At 49.7% G+C, this 25070-nt stretch overlaps 1 protein-coding gene across 19 annotated transcripts in view; it reads right to left on the minus strand.

The window, feature by feature from the left end:
• Positions 1-25070, minus strand: part of PTPRF (protein tyrosine phosphatase receptor type F) — a 389874-nt gene that overhangs the window by 25074 nt on the left and 339730 nt on the right. For 13 of the 19 annotated variants that reach the window (XM_074906365.1, XM_074906369.1, XM_074906383.1 and 10 more), the window contains 8 exons: positions 24549-24646; positions 18402-18655; positions 17612-17702; positions 14435-14647; positions 11191-11345; positions 7903-8018; positions 5000-5032; positions 1984-2081 (listed from right to left, as the gene is read on the minus strand). In XM_074906365.1, the coding sequence (XP_074762466.1) occupies positions 1984-2081; positions 5000-5032; positions 7903-8018; positions 11191-11345; positions 14435-14647; positions 17612-17702; positions 18402-18655; positions 24549-24646 (1058 nt within the window). Of the gene's footprint in view, positions 1-1983; positions 2082-4999; positions 5033-7902; positions 8019-11190; positions 11346-14434; positions 14648-17611; positions 17703-18401; positions 18656-24548; positions 24647-24998; positions 25002-25070 lie in introns of all 19 variants that reach the window. The other 6 variants (XM_074906384.1, XM_074906379.1, XM_074906376.1 and 3 more) reach the window with 2 other exon arrangements.

Here is a 25070-nt window from a genome sequence, read left to right on the forward strand (position 1 = left end):
CATCCTAGTGTCAAACACCATATGAGCTGGTCACATTCAGTGATTTCTAGCTGATCAGGTGTCAAATGCAGCAGAATCCATGCGAAAAAAATTACACGCAACAATCAGCTACTTAATAGCTGTTTCAACATGAAAAGTACAACTGATTGGTGCTCTCAACCAGCCATGATATTCTAAAGAAAGAGAAATGAGAAGAGAGAGGCTCATGAAAACAGCTAAGAGAATTTACTTAATGCTCATTTTTTCCAAAACAGTTCCCACAGCTCAGTATTATGTTGCAGGCTCCAACCAGCGCAGGCCTAGTGTGAGGATGGGAGTGCACAGACACTGTATCCAGCTGAATCCCCACTGCACAGCAGAGGCACAGTCTGCCTGTAGTGCAGTGGATGGCCCTGCTCAACATTTCAGCTGGACTTATAACAGAAAGCCCAAGGCAGACAGATATGCCAGCGTACCTTGGCACCACTGGCAGGACATACATGAACACACAGGTAACGGCAAGGGAAGCACATTATTCCTCTAAACACTTCCCAAGTTGCAATGTAATGCTGTAGCTGGTGAAATCTCAGCTCCTCTCTGGTCTAGGCAGTAGTTTGTAGAGGGACAGCAAAGCCCTCCACTTGGCATCCTGAAGCAAAAAGGAGCTCTGCACCTTCCTCAGACACAAGCAGCACACCCTTTGAACTAGCTGGAATTCGTCCCTTACCTTCTCAACACAGAAATCTGCTTTCCCTTTCCTGGCATATATAATCCTACCTTGTGGGCAAATGTTCTGATCTCATCTCATAAATCAGTTTAGGTATGCTGCAGGAAGGGGAGGCCACAGGCACAAGCAGATAACAATTCAAACAGAAGCGATAACACATGCAAAGGACACTTCCCAAATTTATTCCCTCTTTAATACTAGTGGGGAGTTTATTTACAAGTCCCCTGCAGCTCAAGAGGGTCCTGCATGTAAGCACAGGAAAATATAATACTGCCATTGCTCTCATGGCTGCAGAAGAACTTTCCCTGACTTTTCATGTTTTCAACCTAATCATCCAGCCTGGACAGTGGTGAGAAAAGTGAGACAGCCCTTGTGCAGGTCAGCCCCTTCCCCTCCACGCGTGCAACCCCTTGGCAAGCTGTCCTCGAGAGGACAGGAGGGGAGGGGTTGGGCTGGGAGAGGTGCAGTGCAGGATGGGGGGGTTCACCGAATGCCCAGCCTGTGTCTGTGTGAGCAAAGCAGCATCGGTGGCGAGTGCAGACACTACCTGTCTGGGGGCTCCACCAGAGGTACAGAGGAGGGCAGGAGCGTGATTCAGCAGCGCAGGAGAGTTTGCAGCTCAGGACTGCAGAGCATGGGCAGAGCGAGCTCCATGCAGGGAGGGGAGCTGGGATTGCTCCAGGGCAGTTGGACATTAGCAGAGTTTCTGGTGGCAGGGATGCTGAATAGCACAGGCTAATATCAGCACAGTCTAGCAGTATGCAGGAAGAGATTAGACAGGGAAAGCAGGAATGAAAACCCAGATGCATGTTTGTCGGCAGCAGAGGATGGCACAGAAAGCAAAGTTTTGAATGCAGATGGAAATGAAGGGGCACAGGATGCTTGTGGACTGAAATACCTCAGCCAACCTGCATGGAGGGCAGCCCTCGCAGAGCAGAAAAACAAAGTAAACAGCGACAGTCCAGACGGGTAGACACGAGCTCCCATTCACTCCTAAGACTGTAACCACAGGGGGAGCATGGCGGGCTGCTGCTCCTTCAGCGGCAAGGCCTTTTCCCTGTACCAGCCATGCTTCAACTGCTCAAGGCGAGTTCCCACCGCTCTGGGGCTGGCAGGGAGAGCTGGCAGGGAGAGCTGGCAGGCTCCCAGGCCTGGCGCGGGGCCCGTGCAGGAGATGCCGGTGTGGGGGAGGCATGGCTCAGCTTTCAAGTCCTCTCCGCTGGGGGTCCTGGCCAGCATCACTCTGCCCCCACCGCCCCGCACACTCTCACGCTCACCTCGTACTCCTGGGAAAACTTCAGCCCATCGTTGGCTTTCAGCCTGTCGATGTTGTCGGCGAGGTCAGTCACGGGGATGGGGGGGTGGTCACGCATGCCTGCAAGCGAGACAAGGAGGGAGGAGGGAGAGGAAAAGGGTTATGGCTCTGCATGGCTGAGGAAGGCTCGACAACAGCATGTGCACAGCAAACCCGAAAGATGGGTGCAAGGCAGACATGTGTGACTATGTGAAGCGCTGGGCGGGATGGATGGGAAGTCGGCGAGGTCACACGGCATGCTGCAGGCACTCTCAGAGTACACGGTTTGGTGAAACAAAACAGAAAGATGATGTGCAAAATGTGCATGACCAGGTGAGCATGCTCAGGCAGTACAGCCACCGGGCACACAGAGCAGGCCACGCAGCGGGCAGGGGCTCGGGCAAGCCCCCAGCAGGAATGGGCCGAGGATACACTGTCAATGTGCTTCCCGGGCTCCGGCGTGGGCTGAAGTTGAACACGCTGATTCTCTGGTGCTCTCACTGCCAAGAGCTGAGGCTGATCCTCTTGCTTACCCCTAACAATGGCATTAGCCAAAAATAAACTCTCCCAGACCTGCAGCAGGGGAAACCTCTGTGGTGTATGTGCACAGCTTTTTGGGTAGGCAGATGCTGCCCCAGCCCCTGGGGAGCTAGAGAAAGGTGGGAAGAGCCCCACAGAAGAATGGCTGCTTCCCTGGTCAGCGACCGCACAACTTTCCAAGAGCTGAGGAGCAGCTCTGCCCGCAGTTGAGTAACTCAGTGCTTGTCAGTGGTGCTCCAGAGGCAAAGCCACCTCCAGGGCCCAAAATCCAGCTCCACTAGGCTGGCTCATGCAAGGCACCATGTGCAGCCATGTGCCCTACAGCAGCTTCTGGGAGGCTGCTGCGAGCGGGGATGCAGCTCAAACCGTGGCAGAAGTCTTGCTCTGTCTAAAGCAGGGATGTGGAGTATGGCTCATCCTGGGCATAGCCCAAGCCTTTGTTGGGGAAAAGGACCAGAGGAGGGGATACCACAGGTCCACACAGGGGACAGGTCTTGTGGGGGTGCAGATGTGGGATTGGGAGAAGCCCTACTGGGGCCCTGGGATTCAGGGCTCAACCATCGCAACCTCTTTCTCTGAAGCTGAGATGATGAATTGGCAGGAATGTAGCTGTGAAACATCTCATCCAAAGCCTGGCTCATCCAAATTCCAAGGCTCGTGACTCCAGCGGCTGCTCTGTGGGTTTCCCAGAAACCCCATGTGGGTAATAATGGTTATTAATAGGCCGGTGCTGTTGATTCACATCCAGGGAGACAGGCTGGAGCACGGCCAGGAGCCTCTCAATCGTTCAGGAGCCTGAATGCTGCTGCAGATAGCAGTGATGGGCTGCTGAGGTGATGGAGCAGTCCCCAGGCTGGGTATGTGCATTTTACACAGTGGTGACAAGTCACTAGGTGATAACAGGGAAGTGTTACACTGCAGCTGCTGCACAGCAGGGCTCCTCACACCTCTGCCAAAAGTATCTGACATTGCTGCATATAGGCAAGACCCCGATCCAACACACACTCTTCCTTCTATCACTTGACAGTGCAGACTTATCCATGGATGGCCTGAGGACACAGGGACAGAGAAGGAAAGATCCTTCTTCTGCCTTGTGCTGAGGTCCTCCTGCAAATGGTCCTCTGTTTGCCACTTCACCCACGAGGATCCCCGAGGTGGTTGAGCAGGACCACAAAGACAATGCTCAGATTTCTGCACAGTTTACTCGTTGGTGCCAGAGCTCCAGAAGCTGTAGCTCAGGAGCAGACTTTGCAGTGCAGAGCTTTTACTGATGAGCAACTGAATGAGAACAGTGTGGAACCAAGGTGGAGTTGTAGGGCTAGAAGAGAGAGACTGAAACATAGCCACAGTATGTGCTTATCTCGGTATGGTTATGTATGAAGTATGGCAGAGCCATACAGGGCCACAGCAGAGCTGCTGAGAAATACAAGGGGGTCTCTCCAAACTTCAGTTTTGCTGGCCAAAGGAGTGCTGCAGCTGCAAAGGTGATGCAAGAGCAAACAGGGAGAAAGAGGTGGTTGGTATCTCATTATGGTGAACCTAGAACAACTGTCACTGAGCACAGAGCAAGACTACCAGGACTTGTACATGCTCTTCCAATGACTGGCAAGAGGACAGCTCTCCACCACCAGGCTAGAAAGGCTCAGAGGTCTCACAATGCCTTTGGAGCTGCAGACTCCAAAGCCCTTAGCTCTGCTCCTGGGAGAAGCATCTATACCACATGCTTCTCCCATTCCTGCATGCGTACACCGCTACCTTGTACATCAAGAAGCAGGGAGGGCACACTTTTGTGGTTGTTTGAGAGTGAACTTGAAGCTCACAAGACAAAAGATGAATGGGCAGTTACACCCACAGTCCTGGTACTACTCCATCCGACAGCAGTAGGCTCCTCTGCTCTGCGCCTGGGCCCCGGGTGCCAACACTGCCAAGGAGACCAACTGCACAAGCAGTTCAGAGATCAGCAGCCCTTGGCATACATTCTGCCTAACTCTATGGCACAGGCAACTCAGCCTAGGGAAGCCAGTTTGCCTGAGGTAGGAGGAGAGTGTGTTCAACCACGGGGCTGCAGAGCACCCTTCAGTTTGTTCATCAGGGGTTTTTAGCTGACCATCCCTGCCAGAATGGTCAAGGTTATCTGCCCCCATGCAGGCGCAGCTGCAGGCCTGGTGCTACAGCAGAGCCTGGCATGCCACTGCCAGTGGGCAGGAGGCCTGGGAGCAGCCCAAGACCTGGGACCTTCCCTTCTGCACTGTGCTGTGGTGAGCTGCTGTAGTGCCGTGCAAACAGTACCCGAGCTTGGCCCCACAAACCATGTCAGAAAGTGAAATCACTGCTGTACTACAGTCTGCTGTGAGTGAGGGTGACCTTCATGACATTGAAACAAAAATTACAGAGACGAGAGAGAAAGGGAAAGAAAAAGCAAAAGGTGTCAAAAGATAAATACAGGAGTTAAAACTAACTTGAGATATTCGGGCAACTGGGGACACTGGCACCTGCAAAGAAAAGAAATGTGGCAAGAACAGAAATCCCATTAGCCTTTAGTCATCATCGCAGAGGTTCAGAGATGGAAAGACAAAGAGATGAGGATGCAAAGGAAGGCACCATCTGCCACAGCACCAGGAGCCTCCCTCCTGCACAAGACCAGCTGCCTGGCCCCGGGGGCTGCTCTCCAGCTGGCCATTACACACCAGGCTTTTGTCTCAGGCCAGCGTCATCCCCTGACGCTGGCAAACGCGTGGAGTTGGAGGTACTTGCGGGGGAGTGAGCACGCGGGTCTGCATCTGACAGCGAAAGCCACACTGCTCACTGCACACCACTGTCCATGGCCCTGTGCCCAAGGGGAGCCAGCAAGGGCAGGTGGATGGCAGGTACAGGAGACATCTGTGCTGCTTGGCGGCCAGGCGGACTGCACAGCCCCAGCAACCCCTGCTCAGTGCCCTGAGCCTCCACTTCGCTTGCAGCTCATCAGCAGCACAACTCAGCCTCATTTCATGGTATACTGGGACACTTTCTGGTCCTGTCATCTCTCAGCGACTTGGCACAGTGCTACGTTAGAACAGGGAGGCTGACAGTGGGGGAAATAACCCTCGCCTGTAGTAAAAGCCACAAAAATAAGAAAGCTTAATATTTAATAACAGTAGTCAATTAATTATGCATTAAACAAGTTTTCCCTGCTCAGCGCACTCCAGCAGGGAGACCAGCTACTGAAGCGTGGAGGGCCGGTGACCAGCACCTCTTGTCAATGCATCCACACCGCACTGCCTCAACCTCGGGTGGGTGACGGGGGCAACAGCATGGGCCTACCAGGGTGGTGGTTTTCATGCCTCCTCATTAATGAGAACAAACTCGTCAGGAGATGGAACAGTCAATTCTAGCTACACTACCCTGCTTCCACCTCGCAGAGCCTCACAAGTGACACAGGGGGAAGGAGGGGAGGAAGGACACCATGCTGTCACTTGGTGGGGGAGCACTGGCTAGCAGCATGCCAGGGCACTGCTGCTGCCTGGAGTGAACTGGGCACTTTGGGTTGTTTCTGTCTCTCCAGAAAGCTCTGCAAACTTACCGAATGAGACAGTATTTTTGGCTCTCCTTAGGCACAGGTGGGAAAAGAAAATTTTCCGGACCCCTCTTCTCTCTGATGGCAGCTCTTGACCATTCCTACAGCTCTAGCAAGGGATGCCCTTGTGGCAAACACCCTGATCTCAGTGGAGATGGCAGCAGGCGCATGCCTGACCTGTCACACTCCTCTGTGCAATGTAAACCACGAGCATACAGCCAAGATGGCTCTTGTGTCCCTGGGCAGTGGAGGCAAGTCACAGAGGCCTGTTGCCATGCACAGCTGTCCTCGAACAGCCCTGTTCAACACCTTGCTCCCCCTCAAAAAAGCTGCATGCTGCTGCTGACCATGTGTGAGCCCCTCCCCTAGCGCTGCTCCCACTGACCTGCCTGTTGAGATGGTCTTCCTCTAGTGCAGGTGCCTCCCTTGCTCCCCACAGCATTTTCCTCCCATGCTGCAATACCACACTGGTCTGCCTTGTGGCCAATTAACGTGCCAGGTCTGTTGGCAACTGCCAGGCTGTTGCATCCTACCCATGAGAGCTGCCATCAGTCCTGCCTGGGAGATGCACTAACTACAGCTCTCTGACAGCTGCTCTGGCATGGAGGGAGATGTGCTGGTGAAGCCCACCCCAGGTGTGAGCCAGGCCGCTGTGAGCAGCAAGAGGAGAGGCTCCTCTTACCCTCCCTCCCAGACACAGCAGGTTTATATCAGGAAATGGTCCCTTCAAAACTCTCTTGTTAGATGAAAGCTCTCAGATGAATGAGCAGCAGGAGGAAAAGGAAAGTAGGTTACAGACCAGGAGGAGTTGCAAGTTAGAAGAGAGCTGTATGTGCCTCATTTATTGCTGAACTGCTCCCTCCATCACAAAAGCCCAAGCGCTCCCCCACTTCATCTACGACATGGACTCTCTGAAAGGCTCTGAACGAGTCAGGGCGAGCCTGTCTCTGATCGCTACAATGACAGGTACTGTGCCTTCAGTGCCATCAGAGACATACAGACTCATAGCAGCAGCACGAGACCTTTCTGCAGTGCGAAGTACAGTTGCCTCTGTGGGCTGGCAAACTAGTTACACCCTGAGGCACCACAGGCCAGTGCAGGCATGATGAGATGCTCTGCAGTGAACAGTTGCATGCAAAAAGCAACAGCTTTTACTGAACTACCGTCCTCTGCACTGAGACCACCGTGACCAGCAGCGCCCTTCACTGGGCCACAGCACTGGCTGGGAAGCAGTGTAGGCTGTTAAGTAGCTCTTCTCTTTCCCCTTAGCTGAGCAGAGCAGGGGAGTCAGCACACCAAAGGTCCCAGGATGAAGGTGCTGGGACACTCTCAGCAGTACAAAGGCTCTCTGTACCTCTTGATCCCCCGCAATGCAGCTCCTGTGGGCAGCACTGCACCAGTGGTGCTCAGTGCTGAATCCCAGCCTGGACCAAGCCAGCACAGCACACTGCACCTGCGGGAGCAACGCAGGTACAGGCACTGGTGAGCTCTCCCAACGCTGCATGGAGGCTCCTTGTGGCTCAGGACAACTGCAGTGAGCTTCATATAAGGTCTGACACACATCATACAGTAGGCTGTCCCTGTCCAGGTTCCCAAGCCTCGCGTGCCTGCAGTGACAGGGCCGACAAGAAGGATTTGCAGACCAGAAAACAGACACCTGGATATCCTCGGTCTAAGCCCCCTCTGTGCACTGTGACTGAGAAGGTGCAGAGCTGCTGGGGTAGAGGACTGCAACTCCTCCAGCATGGGGACCTGGCGAAGGGGAACGGCAGGAGGTGGGACGCAAGGGGGTTAGCTGCTCCCTACCTGGAGTCTGGTAGTTAAGCCGCCTCATCTCGACTGGGTCAGAGGAGTGGGCCAAGAGCGAGTCCTTCAGGCCGATGGAGTGCTCATCCTTGGAAGAGGGGGAGTGTGCCCTTTTCCTACGGACAGAGAGGACAGAGACAAGCAGGTGAGCTCTGGCAGAGACTGGCATGAACCACCCTGGGAAGGAGCCTGGGTCCCTGTGTCTCATATACCCAGCTCCATCCCAGGCTCCCTGGGGCTCTGGGCAAGTCACATCCTCTTTCCATGCTTCCAATTTTCCATCTGTGAAACAGGAAGGATCATATGTAAGCAATGGCAGAGGTTTGATTAGTGAGGCACTCTGAAATATGATATTCTGTGTAATATTTATTAGAGAAAAAGCAGATAGATGCAAGATGTTATTTCCTCTTACTCTCTCTAGGAACTATTTCCTGTAGTGGAAGGATATAATAAAATTTTTTTTTCAAGTATTAGAAATATTTAAATATAGAATGCTGTAATATAATAGTGTAAAGGCTCTTCAGGGTGTGTTTTATTGGGCCATTAATACATGTCTTGAATGGTTGAAGGCACCCAAGGCGTGTATTAATGGAACAATAAAATACACTGTTGTCTCTTCATGCTATATTTATGCCTAGAGCAATGCCACCACCTCAGGCTCTTGCTGGAATTCACAGGCAAAGCAGGGACAGATCTAATCAAAAAGTGGACAAGTGAATATTAAGGAAAATCCAATACTGCAAGAAGGGTTTCTAGAGATTTTTTAAGTCCGAATTCTTGCTCTATATTTGGAATGTAGTGGATATACCCATGCGGGGTGTTGGGCAGGAGCTGGACAACAGTACTCTCTTCCATGTCTGTGCTAACCCTGACACTTTGCCAACATGCTGAGCACGCAGCAATATGCAGAGACTGTCTTCTGGCTACAGCCTCCAAATGGATTTTGCCTGATGGTGAACCCGTCTGCTGACCTGATGTTTTCTGGAAGAGAGGGAGCTGCATCACTACTTGTCTGCACGAGTGCTAGCACATTTACCATCCTGCAAGTTGCAACAGTCAGCCTCTGCTTTCTACTCCCTTGTGAGGCATTTTGAAGCACCCTGAAGGGTTGCCAGGTTCTGAGCTGCGTCCTGCATGGTGGTGACCCTGAGCCACGCGTGATCAGAAACGCTCTGCACATACACAGGGTGCTATCACTTCCATGGGGAGCTGTGCATGCTGGGCTGGCACTAGTGAGAAGCAATTAGGGAAAATTTAGTGCATAAATCACGAGTGAAACCTGCGTTCCTGCTGTGGCCCAGGCTGTGAGCAAGCTCCATCTGCAGCCCATGACTGAATCAAACACTGGAGTTGTTCAATGGGGAGGACCAGCTTGTGAGTCTTACACCACTCTGAGTGATCTGAACATCTCAGAAGCCTTCTAGCTGTCTGGACCGACACAAAAGAGCTGAAGGACTGAGAGCATTGATAGAAAGAAAGAAAAATACATGGCAAACAAATAAAGCAGTGTTTCTCCTATCAGGAACACAGCAGGATGTGCCATGTGCTACTGTGTACCAGTCCCTGAGCCCTTGAGCAAAGTGGCCCAGCTTTTCTGGGAATGGGAACAGCACATAATTAATGTTTGTCTCTCTCATTAGCCTAGTCAGGGCAACTGCTAAACAAACCTCCAGATCCCAAGCTATCCACTGCTACTCAGCTTCAATTCATTCCCATTGTAGATTTGACACCGCAAATATGCTGCACAGATACCTTTGGGAGAAAATGCCTCCAAAGAGAAGCTGGACAGCAAAACACTGTAGGATAACACAGCATCACTCTGAGCATGTGGGTGGTGCTGGAAGGGGATCTGCTGCTGCATGGGCTAGGACACAGCAGGGACATGAACGTCAGGTCTGAGCACAGTGCTGCTTGCCTGGTGCTTCATCTACACCAGACTCTGGGGCAAAGCAAAGTTAAGCCAAGCTGGGCACATCGTCTATGGGATCCAGGTACAGAAATCCCCCCTGGGGCCATTTTCTCTCCTTAAAGACTTTTTTTCTTACAATTGCCTGGTATTCCCCTAAAGCTTCCTCAAGAATGCACCTGCATTCTTGACAGAATAGCTCTCAGTCTGAAGTGACTGAGAAAACAAAGAAACCCTTATAACTGCTGGTGTTGTTGTTCTTTTGATTTTTAATCTAATTGCAAAACCAATCTAGGAAATCTTTATGTTGAATCTGCCTCCCTAAGAGCTCTGAGAGGCTGACAATTGCTAGGAGGCTGATACCTTTGAGAAAACAGTCTTTGCAAATCCCTAGGGCTGGCATGCTCTGTGCTCCCAAAAACAAAGATGCCCCTTAGTAGCTTCAGACTTGATTTTTAAAAAATGAAATTTTAGCAAAACAAGAAGATAAAATGGATTCATACCTTTCTTGCTTACTAGATCCAGGGAAGAGCAGAAACAGAAGAAAGGAGATATCACTGACACAGAAAGGCACTGACTGCACATGCACAGCAGAGCTCCATTTAATCAGACAACAAAGCCAGCTCCGGTCCCCAAGCTACAGATACATATGTAAATAGAGAGTCCAGGAGGAGCAGAACCTTGGAGTTGAGCTGATAGAGAATGACCTGCTGTAATTGAACAGGCTACAAGAACACATGCAAATGCAACCTGTGGCTCCTCGGGAGGACTAACAATCATTTCACACAACAGTTACAGCTCTAGCAGGACCGCTCTGCCGCGCAAAAGCAGGTGGTTGCTTCAGCAGGGAGCACAGAGCGTGGATGGTGCTGATCCAGCAGCCAGGGCTGAGAAGCCTCAAGATTGAGAGCTCCTACTCTGATTTCAGCCTGTCACATCCATGCCCTGTTCTCACCACCAAGACCATGTTTCTCAATCAAAATTCACAGTAGTGGGGGCATCTGCCAGAGATTAAGCAGGCAATTTCCACAGAAAAACAGTACTAGAGAAGTCCTCAAGGCTCAAAATCCAGAGTTGTGAGACCAGAGTGTGGTCAGACCGCTTTTAGGGACAAATATACTCTCCTCTGTCTCACTGCTCACAGAATCCACAGCAGTTCTGTGTCCTGGGGCTGATATTAATAACCTTCTGCATACCCAGCCCTTCTGCTCTCTTTGTAAAGCAGCCTTCTGCTCTGCCAAGTAGAGACTTTCCTCCACCCCATGATCACCAAGGACTTTCTATCAGAGCACCCCATATCTGAAGGCTACAAGGAGGGTCTTGAAGGCGCCACCACCTGTAGTACTCATGCCATAACTGCTATGTCCTGGACTGGATCTCACCTTTTGAAGAGGAGTATAGCAATGACAATAATGATGATTAATATCACGGCCAGGACAGGTCCCATCACCCACAGCATCTCCGGTTCATCCTGCTGCTTTGCTGAAGCCACTTCCATCACAATCTCATCCGAATAGGGGCTGGCTGCGTATCTCTTCTGAACAGCACCGGCAGGAGAGGGAGACAAAAGCAAGTGTCCATTATGCTATAGCAACACTACATCCCTCGAACACGGAGGTTTCCCCTTGCCTCTGGACAGCAGGGAACAGTCATGCTTCTCAAACTCCAGCAGTGCTGGGGGGATCCTCCTTCCCTCAGCATCAGTGGAGGTCATGTTCTGGAAACAGTGTCTTCCTGGTGTGAAACATTCCCAGTGCCAGCAACTTTCTGGCTAGCAGACCCGGCCCTGAGGTGCCAAACTGAAGCAGCCCAGCTAAGAGCCACTTGCCAGCACTGGATTCTCTCGGAGCCAAATCACAAGCTTTTGAATCCCAACCAATTGCACAGTGGGGCTGGCTGATGATTCCTAAGTGGTTGATAATACCTGCTGTGCTGATATCAACACATCTCTCCAGGACAAGGCTATATTAGGAAAACCCCTGCTGGGCTAGGCGGTTTTCTTAAAGGAATGAAATGACAGGAACATTTTCTACCTGATGTCTCAGCCCTGATAAACAGACCTTGGAAAGGGGCTCATGCTCACAGGTTCTTTTCCAGAGACTTCTGCAATCTGGCAGCCCAGTGATTTATAACCTGAAGGGACAGCTTTCTAGCCCCACCAGCAAGACAGGATTAGCAGAGACCCAAACCCTTCCTGCAGAAAAATGACACTGCACCTGGCTTTTTCTGCTGCTGTTGCTAAGGCTTATGGAGCTGTGTTGTCCCTTCACAGCTCAGCCTCACTGGGTCAGAGGGTTAAATGCTGTAAAAAAAGAAATCCTTTCCCCCTATTAGAGACGGCCAGAGCTGTAGCAGTTCAGTGCCTGTGGCTTTTGAGCAGCACCTGCTGTACTGCATTAGGGAGCTGGAAATGCTCTGCTCCCGCCATAGAAAGTTTTGGTCACTGCAGAGGTGCCTGTGGATCCATAAATCGCCTGCTTTAAGGTCTAAATTTAAATGTTCACTTCGTGTCTGTGTGCATGTGAGGGGAAGAAAGGGAAAAATCAAGCGTGCTGGTGTCACACAAATGCACATCTTGATCTCCTCTTGCAGGTGCCCTTGATCCCAGCCAGCCTGGTTTCAAACATGTGTGGAGTACAGAAAATGCTCTTATCTGAGACATCCTTCTGGCAGCACGCGCAGGTGCAGCATCCTAGCTGCTCTCCTCAGACTTATCAGCAGTCAGAGACGCCACTGGCTGGAGGAAGAGCATGGGGGGTAGTTGCTGCTTTGTCTGTGAAACATTTCAGTCCTACAAGACCCTGTTTCAATGACCCTGAAATAGCTGCTGGCCCCCAATTCAGCTCTGTTCCTAGAGAAAATCTGCACAGGATCACTGCAACCCATCAGTCCATTCCTATGCCCCCTTGACCAGTTCAAACAACAGGGCAGGGAGTCAGCAACAGCTCTGTCTGAGCATGGCAGAGACAAGATGCTACATCGGTGGGGAGAGGATGGGGCAGAAGGCCTGGGTTCTCCTTCCTATGGGCAAATGGCTAGTCTGTGAGGGAGGCACAAAGGCTCTGCCTGTAACTACCCAGAAAGGTCAAGCTCCATTAGGTGGGGAGGGGGGAAGGAGTGCATTGATATGTGCAGCAAGGTAACACGTGTGTCCATCTCCACAGCTTTGTGCAAGGAGCAAGGATTCCTATTTTTGCAGACATGCTTTGGATATGACTCCTCCCAAGAGAAGACAGAGGCAGAAGAGATCAGGACTGTTATCTCAGTGGCATTTCCAAAGGCAGACTGCGAGGTGTGGGTGCCCCTGATCTCAGAGATGGTGTTTCAAGCACACTCCCCTCTGCCTTTGAAGAATGGCAGTGTTACGCTCGCCTGCTGACACTAGAGACACAGCAAGCAATTTAAGAGGAGCTGAGTGGGGGAGATAGTGCACAGCCCTGGACAGAGTGCCTCATGCTTCAAATGAAAATGGATGCAACACAGCAGGGGTTGCAGAAAGGTGGTCTCCAGAAGCAGGGTGTAATAACTCTGCTGGCTGGTGGTTCACTGGAGGGTTGTGGCAGATCTATGCTAGGGAGGAGATGATGATGATAGTCTGGGATCAACTAGTTAAGGTCATCTCTTCTTGACAGGGATTGCCAGGATAGCACATCCTGAGGCCTTTGCTTTACCTTGCTGTTAATCTGTGACTCTCTTTCCCTCACTGGTGTGCACATCTTGCCACAAGAACACGTGAGCTGGATGAGTAATGAAGAACTTGACCAGCCCTAATGAGCCATTACAAGCAAATGAGGCTAAGGAAGGAAGCCACAGCTTGGAAGCCGACCAAAATATTCTGTGCATCTCTATTATTTCCATTACTTACACACTGGCTGCTGCTATTGCTGCCACCACTGCTCCTGCCCTCCGTGCTTACAGCTGGACACATGCACAGGTCTTGCCGTGCTGCTCCCTGCTTATTGCATCAGCCACTCCCTCTCCTTTCACGTGCTCAGCCCCGTGTGTTTGGCAGCAGGCCACCGACAAAGGCATAGCCCATTTGCCTCTAGCAAGGACAGACACAGGAGCAAGAATCCCTACACAGCAGGTAAGTGTGCTGACAACCCACTGCAATGGGAGGCAGGTTTGCTTCTCCAGACGTCATCTGGAAGTGAGATCCTGGGCAGAGAAGGGCCTGTGAAGGCAGGCTTGCAGGGGGAGCATTCTGCCCTGCTCAGAGCCTCAGCAGCCACTGTGCAAGGCAGGATTTCAAGGGGCTGTTTTCCACAGTCACTTACTTGAACCAAAGCAGAATGAAAACCTAGCCCATCCCAGCCATGTGTCAAGCTCTGCTCTGGGCACAGCCCAGCAAGCCACAACTGAGATTGTGTAGAACACGTGTTGTTGCCACTGCCCTCCACTCTCATCTGTTATGTCAAACATACGTGCCATTTCCTTTCAAAACCACCATCTATCAAGTCCCACGGCTGTCTCTGCTTGTTGAGACCAGCTATGCAGCCTCACCTTCCTCTCTTCAGAGAAAACTCCATCATCCTGGCTTGCAGTAATTGTTCACCCTGCCTGCACTGAGCCCATCTCAGCTCTGCTAGGAAAGGCTGTGCCCCCCCGCCAGCAGAAAGTCCTTACCGTGTCTCCATCCTCCAGCGAGGCCAGCACAAAACAGCGATAGCTCAGGTCTTGAGACAGAGGCTTGTTGTAAAAACCTTTGTAGTTCTTCTCGTCCCCCAGGGTGAAGGTCTCGGGCAGCACATCCACTTGAGCAGCAATGTAGGGCTTGAGTCTGTCTGCTTGGCGTCGCTGGCGTCTGCTCTGACTCCCTTGGCTTATGGCCTCCAGCAGCTGGGGACAAAACAAGGTGCATCACTTGCTTCGCCCAGCGTGACGCTGCCTTATGCTGTTACCTTACTGGTTGCAGGACCCAGCAGGGTGGAAGGGAAGGGAGGAGAAGATACTGGCTTTGTTTTGGACATAGTAGTACAAAGAAACCAGAGGGATGCGTTATCCATTTAGGCATTGCTGGGGCACCTGTCTGCAGACCCTCACTGGAAGCACCTCTACAAGGATCTCAGCTCTGGGAGAGTTCTGAGCCCTGGGATCCTGCATGGTGTTCGGGCTGGGACAGCCTGGCTGTGCCTGTCACCCAGAGTTAATGCATCCCAATGGGCTGTGAGGGAACGGGGCCACGTTCTACAGCCCAAGTATCGGTCTGGACAGCAACTCACACTCTCTGTGGACACTGGATGCGAATTACAGCTGACGCTGATGTATAGGAAAGAAGTGACATTTGCTGTGTCTTTCCCTTCTGTCAGTGCCTCGGTATTTCACCTGCTGCTGGGCTGCAGACAGAGCTTTGTGTAAATCACACAGAATGATAACAGATTTCATGGGATGTTCAGAGTAAAAATGGCAAATTTCATAGTCAGCCACAAATTCATGAAAAAGGATATAAACACACAAAAATTCAATTACACTGCTAAGAAAGACTCTCAGATGTTTAAAGATGTTTTTCTAATGAATAAAAACGAATATCAGACTTGGAACAGAAATTCTAATTTAAAATGAAGAAGGAGGCATGAAATACATTTCACACACGAATGTATCAGTGCAACATTGTCAGGGCAGACAGAGAACGTCAGTGGGGCTGGGGACAGTGATGTGCACATCAAGCCACACTGCTGAGCTGAGCTCACTCCCTTTGAGAAGAAAAAGCTGGGTAAGGCAGCATCTGCTCTTTGCCCTCAACAATCCATCCTTGACCTCTTATGAATACTCATGTTGGAGCAATTTAGGAAAGCTATAGCTTGTCACTGCAGTATCACCAAAAAAAGAAAAAAATTAAAAAGAAGGGGTGGAGAAATCTCAGTTTCACAGATATCCTTGTAACTGCAGGGGCAAAAGGCAGAAAGATAGTCTTTGGACTCTGGAGTTTGCTCCCTACACACATCTCTTGTATCTTGGCTGAAATGGCAGCCGAGCTCTTTGGGGCAGAAAGCACAGCTGTACGTGCATGGGCATGAAACTACAGGGCTCCAGTTGTGATTGAGATTGCTGGATGCCACTGCCACTTAGATATGTAACACGCATCAAAAGACTGCATCAAAAGAATGCTATGCTTGCAAAGTTCAGATCCTGAGAAATTAGAAAATTAATATTGCCTGTACAAAATTAATTCAGCTGTCTTACGTATGTGCATTGTGTTCCAATCCTTGACTGCCTGGTCACAAACTATCTTTTCTGCAACTCTGCTGCTTTGTTCAATACACAGGACAGACAGTGCTTAATCAAAGAGCAGCTATTCCATATTTTGTTTTCTTCTTTGCATTATGCAGCCCGAGGCCTTGTTTATTGCTTACTATTCAAATCCAGCTCTGAAGACAAAATTAATAATTTCCTCGTGGGCTTTTCTATGGTGCTGATCACTATAACATTACAAGTGCTTCACAAACATTAACGAGCTTATCTTCCAAACACCCATATGAGGTGAGATGAAAGCGATTATCCTAATTTTACAGATGGAGAACTGAGACGCAGGGACATTAATGTAAAAAACGTCCACTAATTCTGAATGTCAAATTGAAAAGAAATTGGCTTGTTTTGTTTTTAAAGAAAACTTAGCATTTGTTTTATAGCACTGACTGTATCCAGCAGAGCTCCTATTGACTTTCTCTGCAGCTGGGGATGCTTAGGCTTTGCAAATGAGGCTCCAGGATCTCAAACTGAGCACTCCAAAAAAACTTAAAACATGCAAGACAGTGGCTGCTGATAAAAATTTTGTTTTAAAACATCTGCTGGGGGCTGGGTGAAACAGAAATGGGAACCAGTTCTCTTGATAGCTTTCAGACACCTAAAGCTCAAACCCAAACCATCCTTTCTCATCTTAGTCTTCTATTTCTTGTAACATCTTACAGCTTCTGCAATGAAATTATGCAGGAAATCTACAGATGATGGTTCTCCATCACACAATTGTGCTTCATGTGGAGAACAGATCCACCCATACACATCGTGAGCTGGGACCCGATGGAAAAGACTGTGCAGTCATGTAATTAAAGATTAATGATAAGCAAGGGCTGCCTTACAGCTTCTAACACTTTGTAATTTCTGAGTGCTTCAAGTTTGTGACATTGTTCTCTAATGGACCCTTCTGTGTGTGATTTCTTGGAATTTTTCCTTATTACTTTGCGGGAGTGGTGTGTGTGGGGAAGAAAGAGCCCACAAACCTCTTTGTGTGGAACTCTCCTGACACCTGCACACCTACTGCTCTACTGGTGTTGGATGATTCCTTGCACAGAACAAGCTGCATCTTGGGGTGAAAGCTGAAAGCCTTTAACAAACAAGTGAGGGGAGCTCTCTAGGTTTTGTTAGCTACTAGAGTGAACTCTTTATCCAAACTGTAGGCTTAGGTCCCATCCAGAGAGGGAAAACCCTCCTGACAGAACAATACCTTTCTCTCCTAGCTGTTTTTCAAAATCATCGTGGTTGCTTCAGCTGAAAAAGGCTGCAAAGAGTCTACAACACGAGACAGGGTCTGTCCTGGTCAGAGCTCCAAGACACTCAAGTGTGGTCTCCTAAAGGGGCACATTCTGGGAGGTGGCTCCTCCCTTGCTTGACTCCAGTCTCCTTCCTACATACCGTCACCAACCAAGAGAGGCCGAGTGAGCACTGCACGTCCCACGGTCCCCTATCTCTGACATATACAGCCTGCACCTACATCGCTGCACCCGTGCTGTTGTCAGGAGACCTGGGCAAAGCGTGCTGGCCCACCTGGGAGCCACTGCCATCACAGCAGCTGCTACAGACTCCTACCTGGTCCAGCTCCATCTCATCAGGTGTCCGCCACCGAGCAGTTGGGCTGCTGGTGCTCTGATCCGCTGGCACAACCACGATGTAGTACCACCTGGGAAGGAAGGAAAGCATAAGCACTGCACCCTAAGTCACCTCTCTGGCAGGTCATGGAACAACATGTGCCATATGCCTCCCAAGGACGATCTGCTCCTTTCCCTGCCCTCTAAGCAGCAAAAAGGCTCAGTAAGGAAGAGGCTGGTTTTCCAGCTGCACCAGAAAAGAGAATACTCCCGTTAGCACTCATTAGGTTAATGAAGATCTACAGACTGTGCTCCAGAGGGTGGTGTAGGAACTGTGAGAAGGACATTTATATAATCGGATTGTAGAAAGAACCCTGGGGGAATTGTGCTTCAGCACAAGGATACCACAGCAACGAATAAGACTTCCACAAACTCGCTTTTTTAATCTCCTTGAGGCTTTAGGCATTATTTATTTAAAGGATATTATACAGTGTCAGAGAAAGTCCCTCCTGATCCTCAACCGTGTTTTTACTGGTAGCATCTGGAGTATACCCACCAGGGCGAGGGCAGACTGTCAGAGAATTGTCTTAATTTTATTGCACATAAATATTTGCTCAGAGCGAGCCAGTAGGGTGATTCCATGTTACGAGTAAACGCCTGGCTCTGTACCACAGCCTGCTTGGAAATTCACTCCCAGGTTACAAAATCCACAGAGTCGCAGAGGTTTGCTTTGCCTTTTTCCCCATCTCTAACCCCCCACCCTGCCTTCTCCACCCAGGTGCAGCACATACCTAACTGGCACAGTGGTCTGGACTTTGGGAAGGGTGAGCGTGAATTTTCCTTCCTGTATGTACTTGTTTGTGGCAATGGGTTTGCTTTGCAAGACATCAGGAGCAGTGCGGATTGAGACGAGGTGCTGGAGCCCCCCAGCACTGCTCCCACGGTTCATTAGCACAAAGGAATAGTCTGTGTCTGGCTGGAGGTCACTTATAAGTTTCTTCATCGAGTGGCCGTCCACCTCCACACTCTGGCTATTGTAGAGAATCTGAAACGGGAAAAGGACATGCTCATCCAGTCAACAGCTGCTGATGAAAACACACTCAAAATAGCAGCGTTAGAGATGACAATTTGGCTCTGGGCCCTCCCTCAGGTGGTTCAGCTACTGTGCACTTTGTAAACAGCCATAAATCTTTAGTTAAAGAAGAGCAACCCTCAGAAGAGGGTTGAGCTGTGCTCCCTCCGCCTCACAGTGATGGAGCAGAGAGGGGGTCATCTCAGCAAAACCCGGGTGGCCGGCGCCAGCGGCGAGGCTGGTGGTGCCACATGTGCTGCTTTTCAGCACCAGTTGGGGGGAGGAATCCAGATGGCTGTGCTTTGCCCTCATGTGGAGATGAATGGGTCTTTGTTTCTTGTCTCATGAGGCTACAACACACAATATGCTTTTGGTGTAAAATCCCGTCTGCTTTAAATTGGTGTCATTCCTGTGTCTACCAGCTGATGCCTGATCGAACGGTTAATGCAGAGCATCCTCCTCCCAGCAAGGTGACCGCAGGGAGGGGGGTGGTGGGGTTACACGCCTCACCAATGATCTGACAAATCCTGTGCAGGGCTCACAAACTGGTACCCGAAACGGCGGCTCTGCAGGTGTGACACCCCGTTGCCATGACAACAGATGCTGGTGAAGGCAGCCGTGGGCAGGAGATCGGCACTGCTTTTTCCTGCCGAGCTTGCGGGAGGGGCTGCTGGGCAGGGCAGGGCCAGGCCACTGGTGGCCCCGGGGCAGGCCCCCCCCCCCCCCACCCCCAGCTTCCCCCCTTGGGCCCACCAGCCCCTCAGCTAATGACATTTTCTCAGCATCGTGTTGCAGATATGCAGGACCCTCCCCCAAGGCACAGCAGCCACGGGCACTGCTGTATCAGCCGCACGAAACAGCCCATCTGTCCTGGGAACCTCAATCCTGATGGAACGGCACGTGTACCCCAAAACCCTTGGTGCTGCCTCTGCAAAGCCAGAAACTCAAAACAATTCCCGGAGACAGAGACAAATGGGGTGTAGAGAACTGGAGAGACCAGAGGTTGTGCCCCAGCTGTGACAAACCACCATGATTCCTTCAACTGGGCGAGCGTCCAGCATGGCAGGGGAGTGCTGGATTCCTGATAGTTGGTGCAGAGACACAGCATGCCAGAAACTGGCAATGGCAGAGCTGGAGCATGTTAAACCATGGCAGCTATTGCGTGTTAAAGGCAGAGACCACACGGTAAAACATGCTTTTTTCAACAGTGGCCTTGAGGAAGAGAAGACAGCTCTGTGGAAGAAAAATTACTTGAAGTAAACCAGATTTTTCACCAGCTGAGCCCGCCGTTCAGGCTGACGCAGGCAGCAAGGGAGGGACCAAACTTTCCTTCCAAGCCACCTTTTTTAGAAGGTGGCAGAGATCTGCAAAAAGCTGCCAGCCTGGGACAAGGGCAGCTGATTAGCACTGTTCTCATATTTAGTGCTGGAGTTGGGAGGAGGAGGAAGGCCCTGGAAAGAGATCTGAAGGACAGAAGAGCATAGAAACCAGGCTAGACCTGGAATTTGCAGCTCTGCTTTTGTTATCCAAACAGCGATACCCACAGCATGCTTCAAATCCTCTTCAGGTCACTTTGCATGGAGGTCAGGATAGGAAAAGAATCCCAGCTTTTTTGCTGCTGAGAAGAGACTTCCAACAGGTAACAGAGCAGCAGTGAGGAGCCAGCAGTGGAGAAGAGATGCAATCAGTCTTGTTTGTTGACATGCTTCAATCTTCAGGGATGAACTGCAAAAATAAGTACCAAGTACTAAAATAACAAAAGTGTGCAGGGACAAAGCCTCTGCTGGCTGTCCCATGTGCAGGAAAGGCTGTCAAAGGTAGGACAGTCAGAGGAAATAATTCTCTGCTGTTACTCCTCTTAAGATATATTCTCCTGGGCTTTAATCCCTTTCTCCAAAGAGATGTACATCAGATGGGTGCTAAAGTGAGTGAGAAATGTAAAATGAAGAAACACTTCTTATAGTGATGGAATATCAGATATTTAGTTGGCAGGTTTCACTCTGTTCTGACACAGAAGTCAGTACAACAAAGACAGGAGTGCTAGACTGCAAGTCATCTTAGCAGCTTTGCTGTCTGTGCCAGCACCACCCCTTGCAATGACACTGCAATAGCACAGGTCCAGATATTCCGGATGAGAGCAGATATTCCAGATGAGATGAGTCAGGGGGAGTCCTGGGGGAGCAGTGGGACCTCTCTTCATGTGCTCCAACACAGACTTGAACAAAACCAAACTTCCAACATTAAGAGCCATGCTGGAAGGATGCAAAGCCCACAGAGAGTCCTGTTGCCTCCCGGATGAGATTTCTCATTATGAATTCTTCCCTAATAGAGGTATCACCAACTGCTTCTGCATGTGCCCTAGGAAAGACACTCACCCACCAACTGCCTGCACAAGAGGCATCTGCTGGGGACATAGCTGTTCTCCTGGAGCAAGAGGAGGCAGAAGAGATGGTCAAGCACTTCAGTTCAGAGTTTCCCTGCTTGCTCTGCACTGGAACTGGCCAGGACATAGTCTCTGATTCAGTCCTGACACCAGATGATGATTTTTACTGCCATGCACAGAAATTTGTATCCAAAGACAGTGAAATTGGCATTTGCAATGCTTTCCTGAAGCATTCTCTGTCATTCCCCCTTTTCACAGTTGCTGTAGCAGTTCTACATTCCTTTACCTGCCATAACACATTGTCTTCTCAAATGTTATGCACCATTAAGTTAAGGCCTATACACAAACCTTACAATAACATAAGGGCTCAGAAACAGTCATTCGTGTGCAGCTGAAGATGCCCAGGAGCTCAAGCAGGAATGCTATTTAGAGGCTGCATCATGGCCCACTGGTAACTACTTAAGTCAGCAGCAAATTTGGCCCAAGGGCTCTGAACTGCTAAACATTGCTGAGTAGCTCATGGATTGCTGTAAAATGTCATTTGTGCTGCTCTTACCCACAAGAGAAGATCTGCAAAGCTAGGTGGGTCCAAATGTCACTGCTGAAGGTCTGCTGCCTGATTTTAAGGCAGTAAAGGATGTATTCAACTAAAAGATGAAAAGACATACAGTGTGCAACACTGGAAAAGATAATGACTCGATGGAGAAGTAGACAAGGTTGCCTTTTTTGCACGCAAGAGTAATTACTACATTCCATAGGACACACTGTGAGAAAGTATTGCCCAGCATTCTCAGGGGTTATTTCCGAACCTGTATCATAATAATTTTTAAAAGGTACTGTTCCTTCTCTCCATTTGTAGAATACCTTGTGACGCTGCCTTTGGCCAATATATTCTCTGTCCCACTCTTAAGATGAAGAATGTGTCTCAGGAAAGTGCAGTTTCCCCAAGGAAAAGGTAGTATCTATCTTGAACTTTCCGTGAAAGCTCCAGAACGGCTTTCTACAAGTGCACTGGAATAGAAAAGGAATAGTGCCTCTGCTCTACCACAACTGCTGGGGAACATTTTACAAGGAATTTATCTCCTGGACCAGAAGAAGCTGTGAAAATTCCCCAAAGAGAACTCAAACCTTCATTATTGATTTGGTAGCAATGAAAATTCCTAAAGCCTCAGTTCATCCCCAATAAAAAAAAAGGACCAGTCCTGCCTGTGCCTGACTATTCATTGTCAGAACAATATCTACTTTAATTAAATCTGTTAAAGTAGAATATGACACCCTTTGGGACATAGATTTAGCATGAGACTGTTTATCAAGTGTAGATAACACTAATTGTTCCCATGGAGATTTATCTGCTATGCTAGTTACAGTATTAGGCTCTGGCCTCGGCATCCCAAGTGCCTGAATTAGAGGAGAGAGGTGAATCTTGTTTGTAAAAATACAAAGTCCTGAAGGTTAAGGATTTCTTTCGAGTGGCATAATCAACGACCTGGAGCTGACCCTCTTATCTCCTGGCCTTGACTCATGCGTGTCTGAAAGTCTGGGAATATTAACAGAAAGAAGATACTATTAGAGAAATATCCTTGTAACACTCTCGTTTGCATGACTGCTCTTCAGTTAGCAAGTGGCTAATGCCATCTGCTCCTGTGTCATCTGAGGGTTAACCCGCATCAGGGGCAGACCCTGAGTCACCGTCTGTGTAAGCAACTGCAGCTAAGAGGCTGAGACAAGGCATCAGCATTACGTCCTTGGCTCCTGGCTACCTCCAACCGCTCCACCATCCTTATGTGGTGGTAATGCTCCAAAGGTCACACTGTCCCTTTCTAGCACTGTGCTGTCAGAGACATGGGCTTTGTGCCACAAGAATAAGGCAAGATGAAGTAGACTGGTTCTTCAGCAGAGTGCAAAGTAACAGGGCTCTGTGAAGTTCCCTGCGGCCAGATATCTGAACACTGATCCTAATGCACCCTACATCTGGGAGAGCTTTGAATACCACAAGGCCTTCGCAAAAGCCTTGTCTGCTTCAGCTAAACTCTGCATGTTAACAAGTGCCTGCTATTGATCACAGTAATTCAGCTTCAGGATTTAAACAAGGAGAGTTAGTAACAAGGAAGGGGAGGTGCTCACACACTTTGATGTGGATGCAGTTCAAGACTTGCTCCCCTGGTCATGGATCCCCCACAGCTCATGCAGGCCTTGCATTTGTTCTTTAGGCACAGCACAGAAGGGTGCATGTGCAAGGAGCAAGAGAAGTCATGCCCATCCCAGACACCTTAGCAGAGACAGCAGATAGCTGCTGAGACCGGGTGGAAGATTATCCTTGGTGATGACAGACAAAAACAGGAAGACATCAGGTCATCAGTGTTGTCTGCAGCTTGGTGGGTGACACTACATCCAGAACTGCACTGAAGAAAAGAGCGCAGCAGCCATTCCTAGAGAGTTCCTTCTGCACTGACACATCTTGTGCTGCTCACACCTGTAACACCTTCTGGAAGGGTGATGATGCTTGCCTTCCTTCACTCTTTGAGATGGTGCATTTGCCTTGATGCTCTGAAGTAAGTCACAAAGGCAATCTGGATGTTTGAGACAGGACACATTGCAGAGGGAGTCATTCTTAGTTTGATTCACTGGCTGGTTTTCAGACCACTTTGTCCTGTTGGTCTCTTGCGATCAAATCATGTTTGTAACTTTTCACACTTCAACTCTGAGTCAGGCATCAGGACAAGCTTGTGTAACCACTGTCATGCAGCTGCAATGGCCAGCATGACTGGCAGGCCCCAGCCGGTGGGGGTACCCCATACCAGGTAACAAGATACTTGAGAAAGCTGATGGAGGAGTGAAACACTGATTGGGACTGCGTGAACACCACTGCAACTGCTCATGGGAAAAGCATCAGTGATTTGGGATGCTGGAAGGCAAGTAATTCAGGGGCAATATCAAGGGAGGAGTGGGTACTTAGCAAAAGTTGCTATGGTAAAGATGGGTTTTCCAGCTGGATGGTGAGAAGCCAGAAATATGTATTATGATCCCTGAGACATCCCCATTCTCTGACTGCCTCTGCCCAGTGCATACCTTCACTGCTTGGCATTCCCTGTTCGTCTGCTTCAGCCAACATTATTCACTCCTGTTTTGGTATCATGAGCTAAGTGCTTACCGGTTATTCCACAACTGATCAAAACAGAAAGATATCAACAAAACTACAATACCTTCTAGCCTAAGGAAAGTGAGAGCAGGGAAAGCAAGCAGCAGTGTGCTCACTGTGTATCATGGTTCATGCATGGCTGCTCAAAAGCAAGAGCGGCTACCTAACTTGGGCTTGGAGATCTGAGCTGCACAAGATCCCAGGCCAGTGAGCAATGTGACCCTGCTCTGCTTGTCTCTTGTCTGATGGCCTGAAAACATCATGCGACAAGTCAAGATACTGCTTTCCACTGTCCTGCTCACTGCCACTGGAGGAGCTCCCTGTTGTCTGCATCCCATCCTTACCTTAAAAGGCACTGCAGATTTATAGGAGTCAGGCACTTCCCAGCTCAGCAACACAGATGTTTTCATGACGGCATTGACGCGGAAGTTCTTAGCAAACACTGAAATGAAAAACAAGGTATTTGAGCACAGTAAGGCCAAGTCAGAAGGGAGACAGGCAGGAGCTCGGCTCCAAGTCTCTCTTTGTCTAACTCAGCAGCAGAGGTCAAAGAGTTCAGCTACAGCAGATAAGTGAGAGATGTGGAGAAAAGAGCAGCAGCCGTTTACCAAGTCTCCAGTCTTCAGTGGAGTTTTGCCTTTTGACTATACTTTTCAGCATCACAGAATATAAGTTGCAGGCTGAACTGTAGCCTTCCTCTCTCCTCCCTCCACTCACACTCTCTTGGCCCTTTGCCATGATCAAAGAACAGTGGTGCTCAGATACTGGATCTGCAGAAGATCCTACCCAGCCACCTGCTCCAGTTCAAGCAAGAGCCTTTCATGTACAGATAAAACATCAAAGTGTGCCTGTGGAGCAACAAAGAC

Source organism: Athene noctua, chromosome 5 (assembly GCF_965140245.1).
Source record: "Athene noctua chromosome 5, bAthNoc1.hap1.1, whole genome shotgun sequence".
Lineage (NCBI taxonomy): Eukaryota > Metazoa > Chordata > Aves > Strigiformes > Strigidae > Athene > Athene noctua.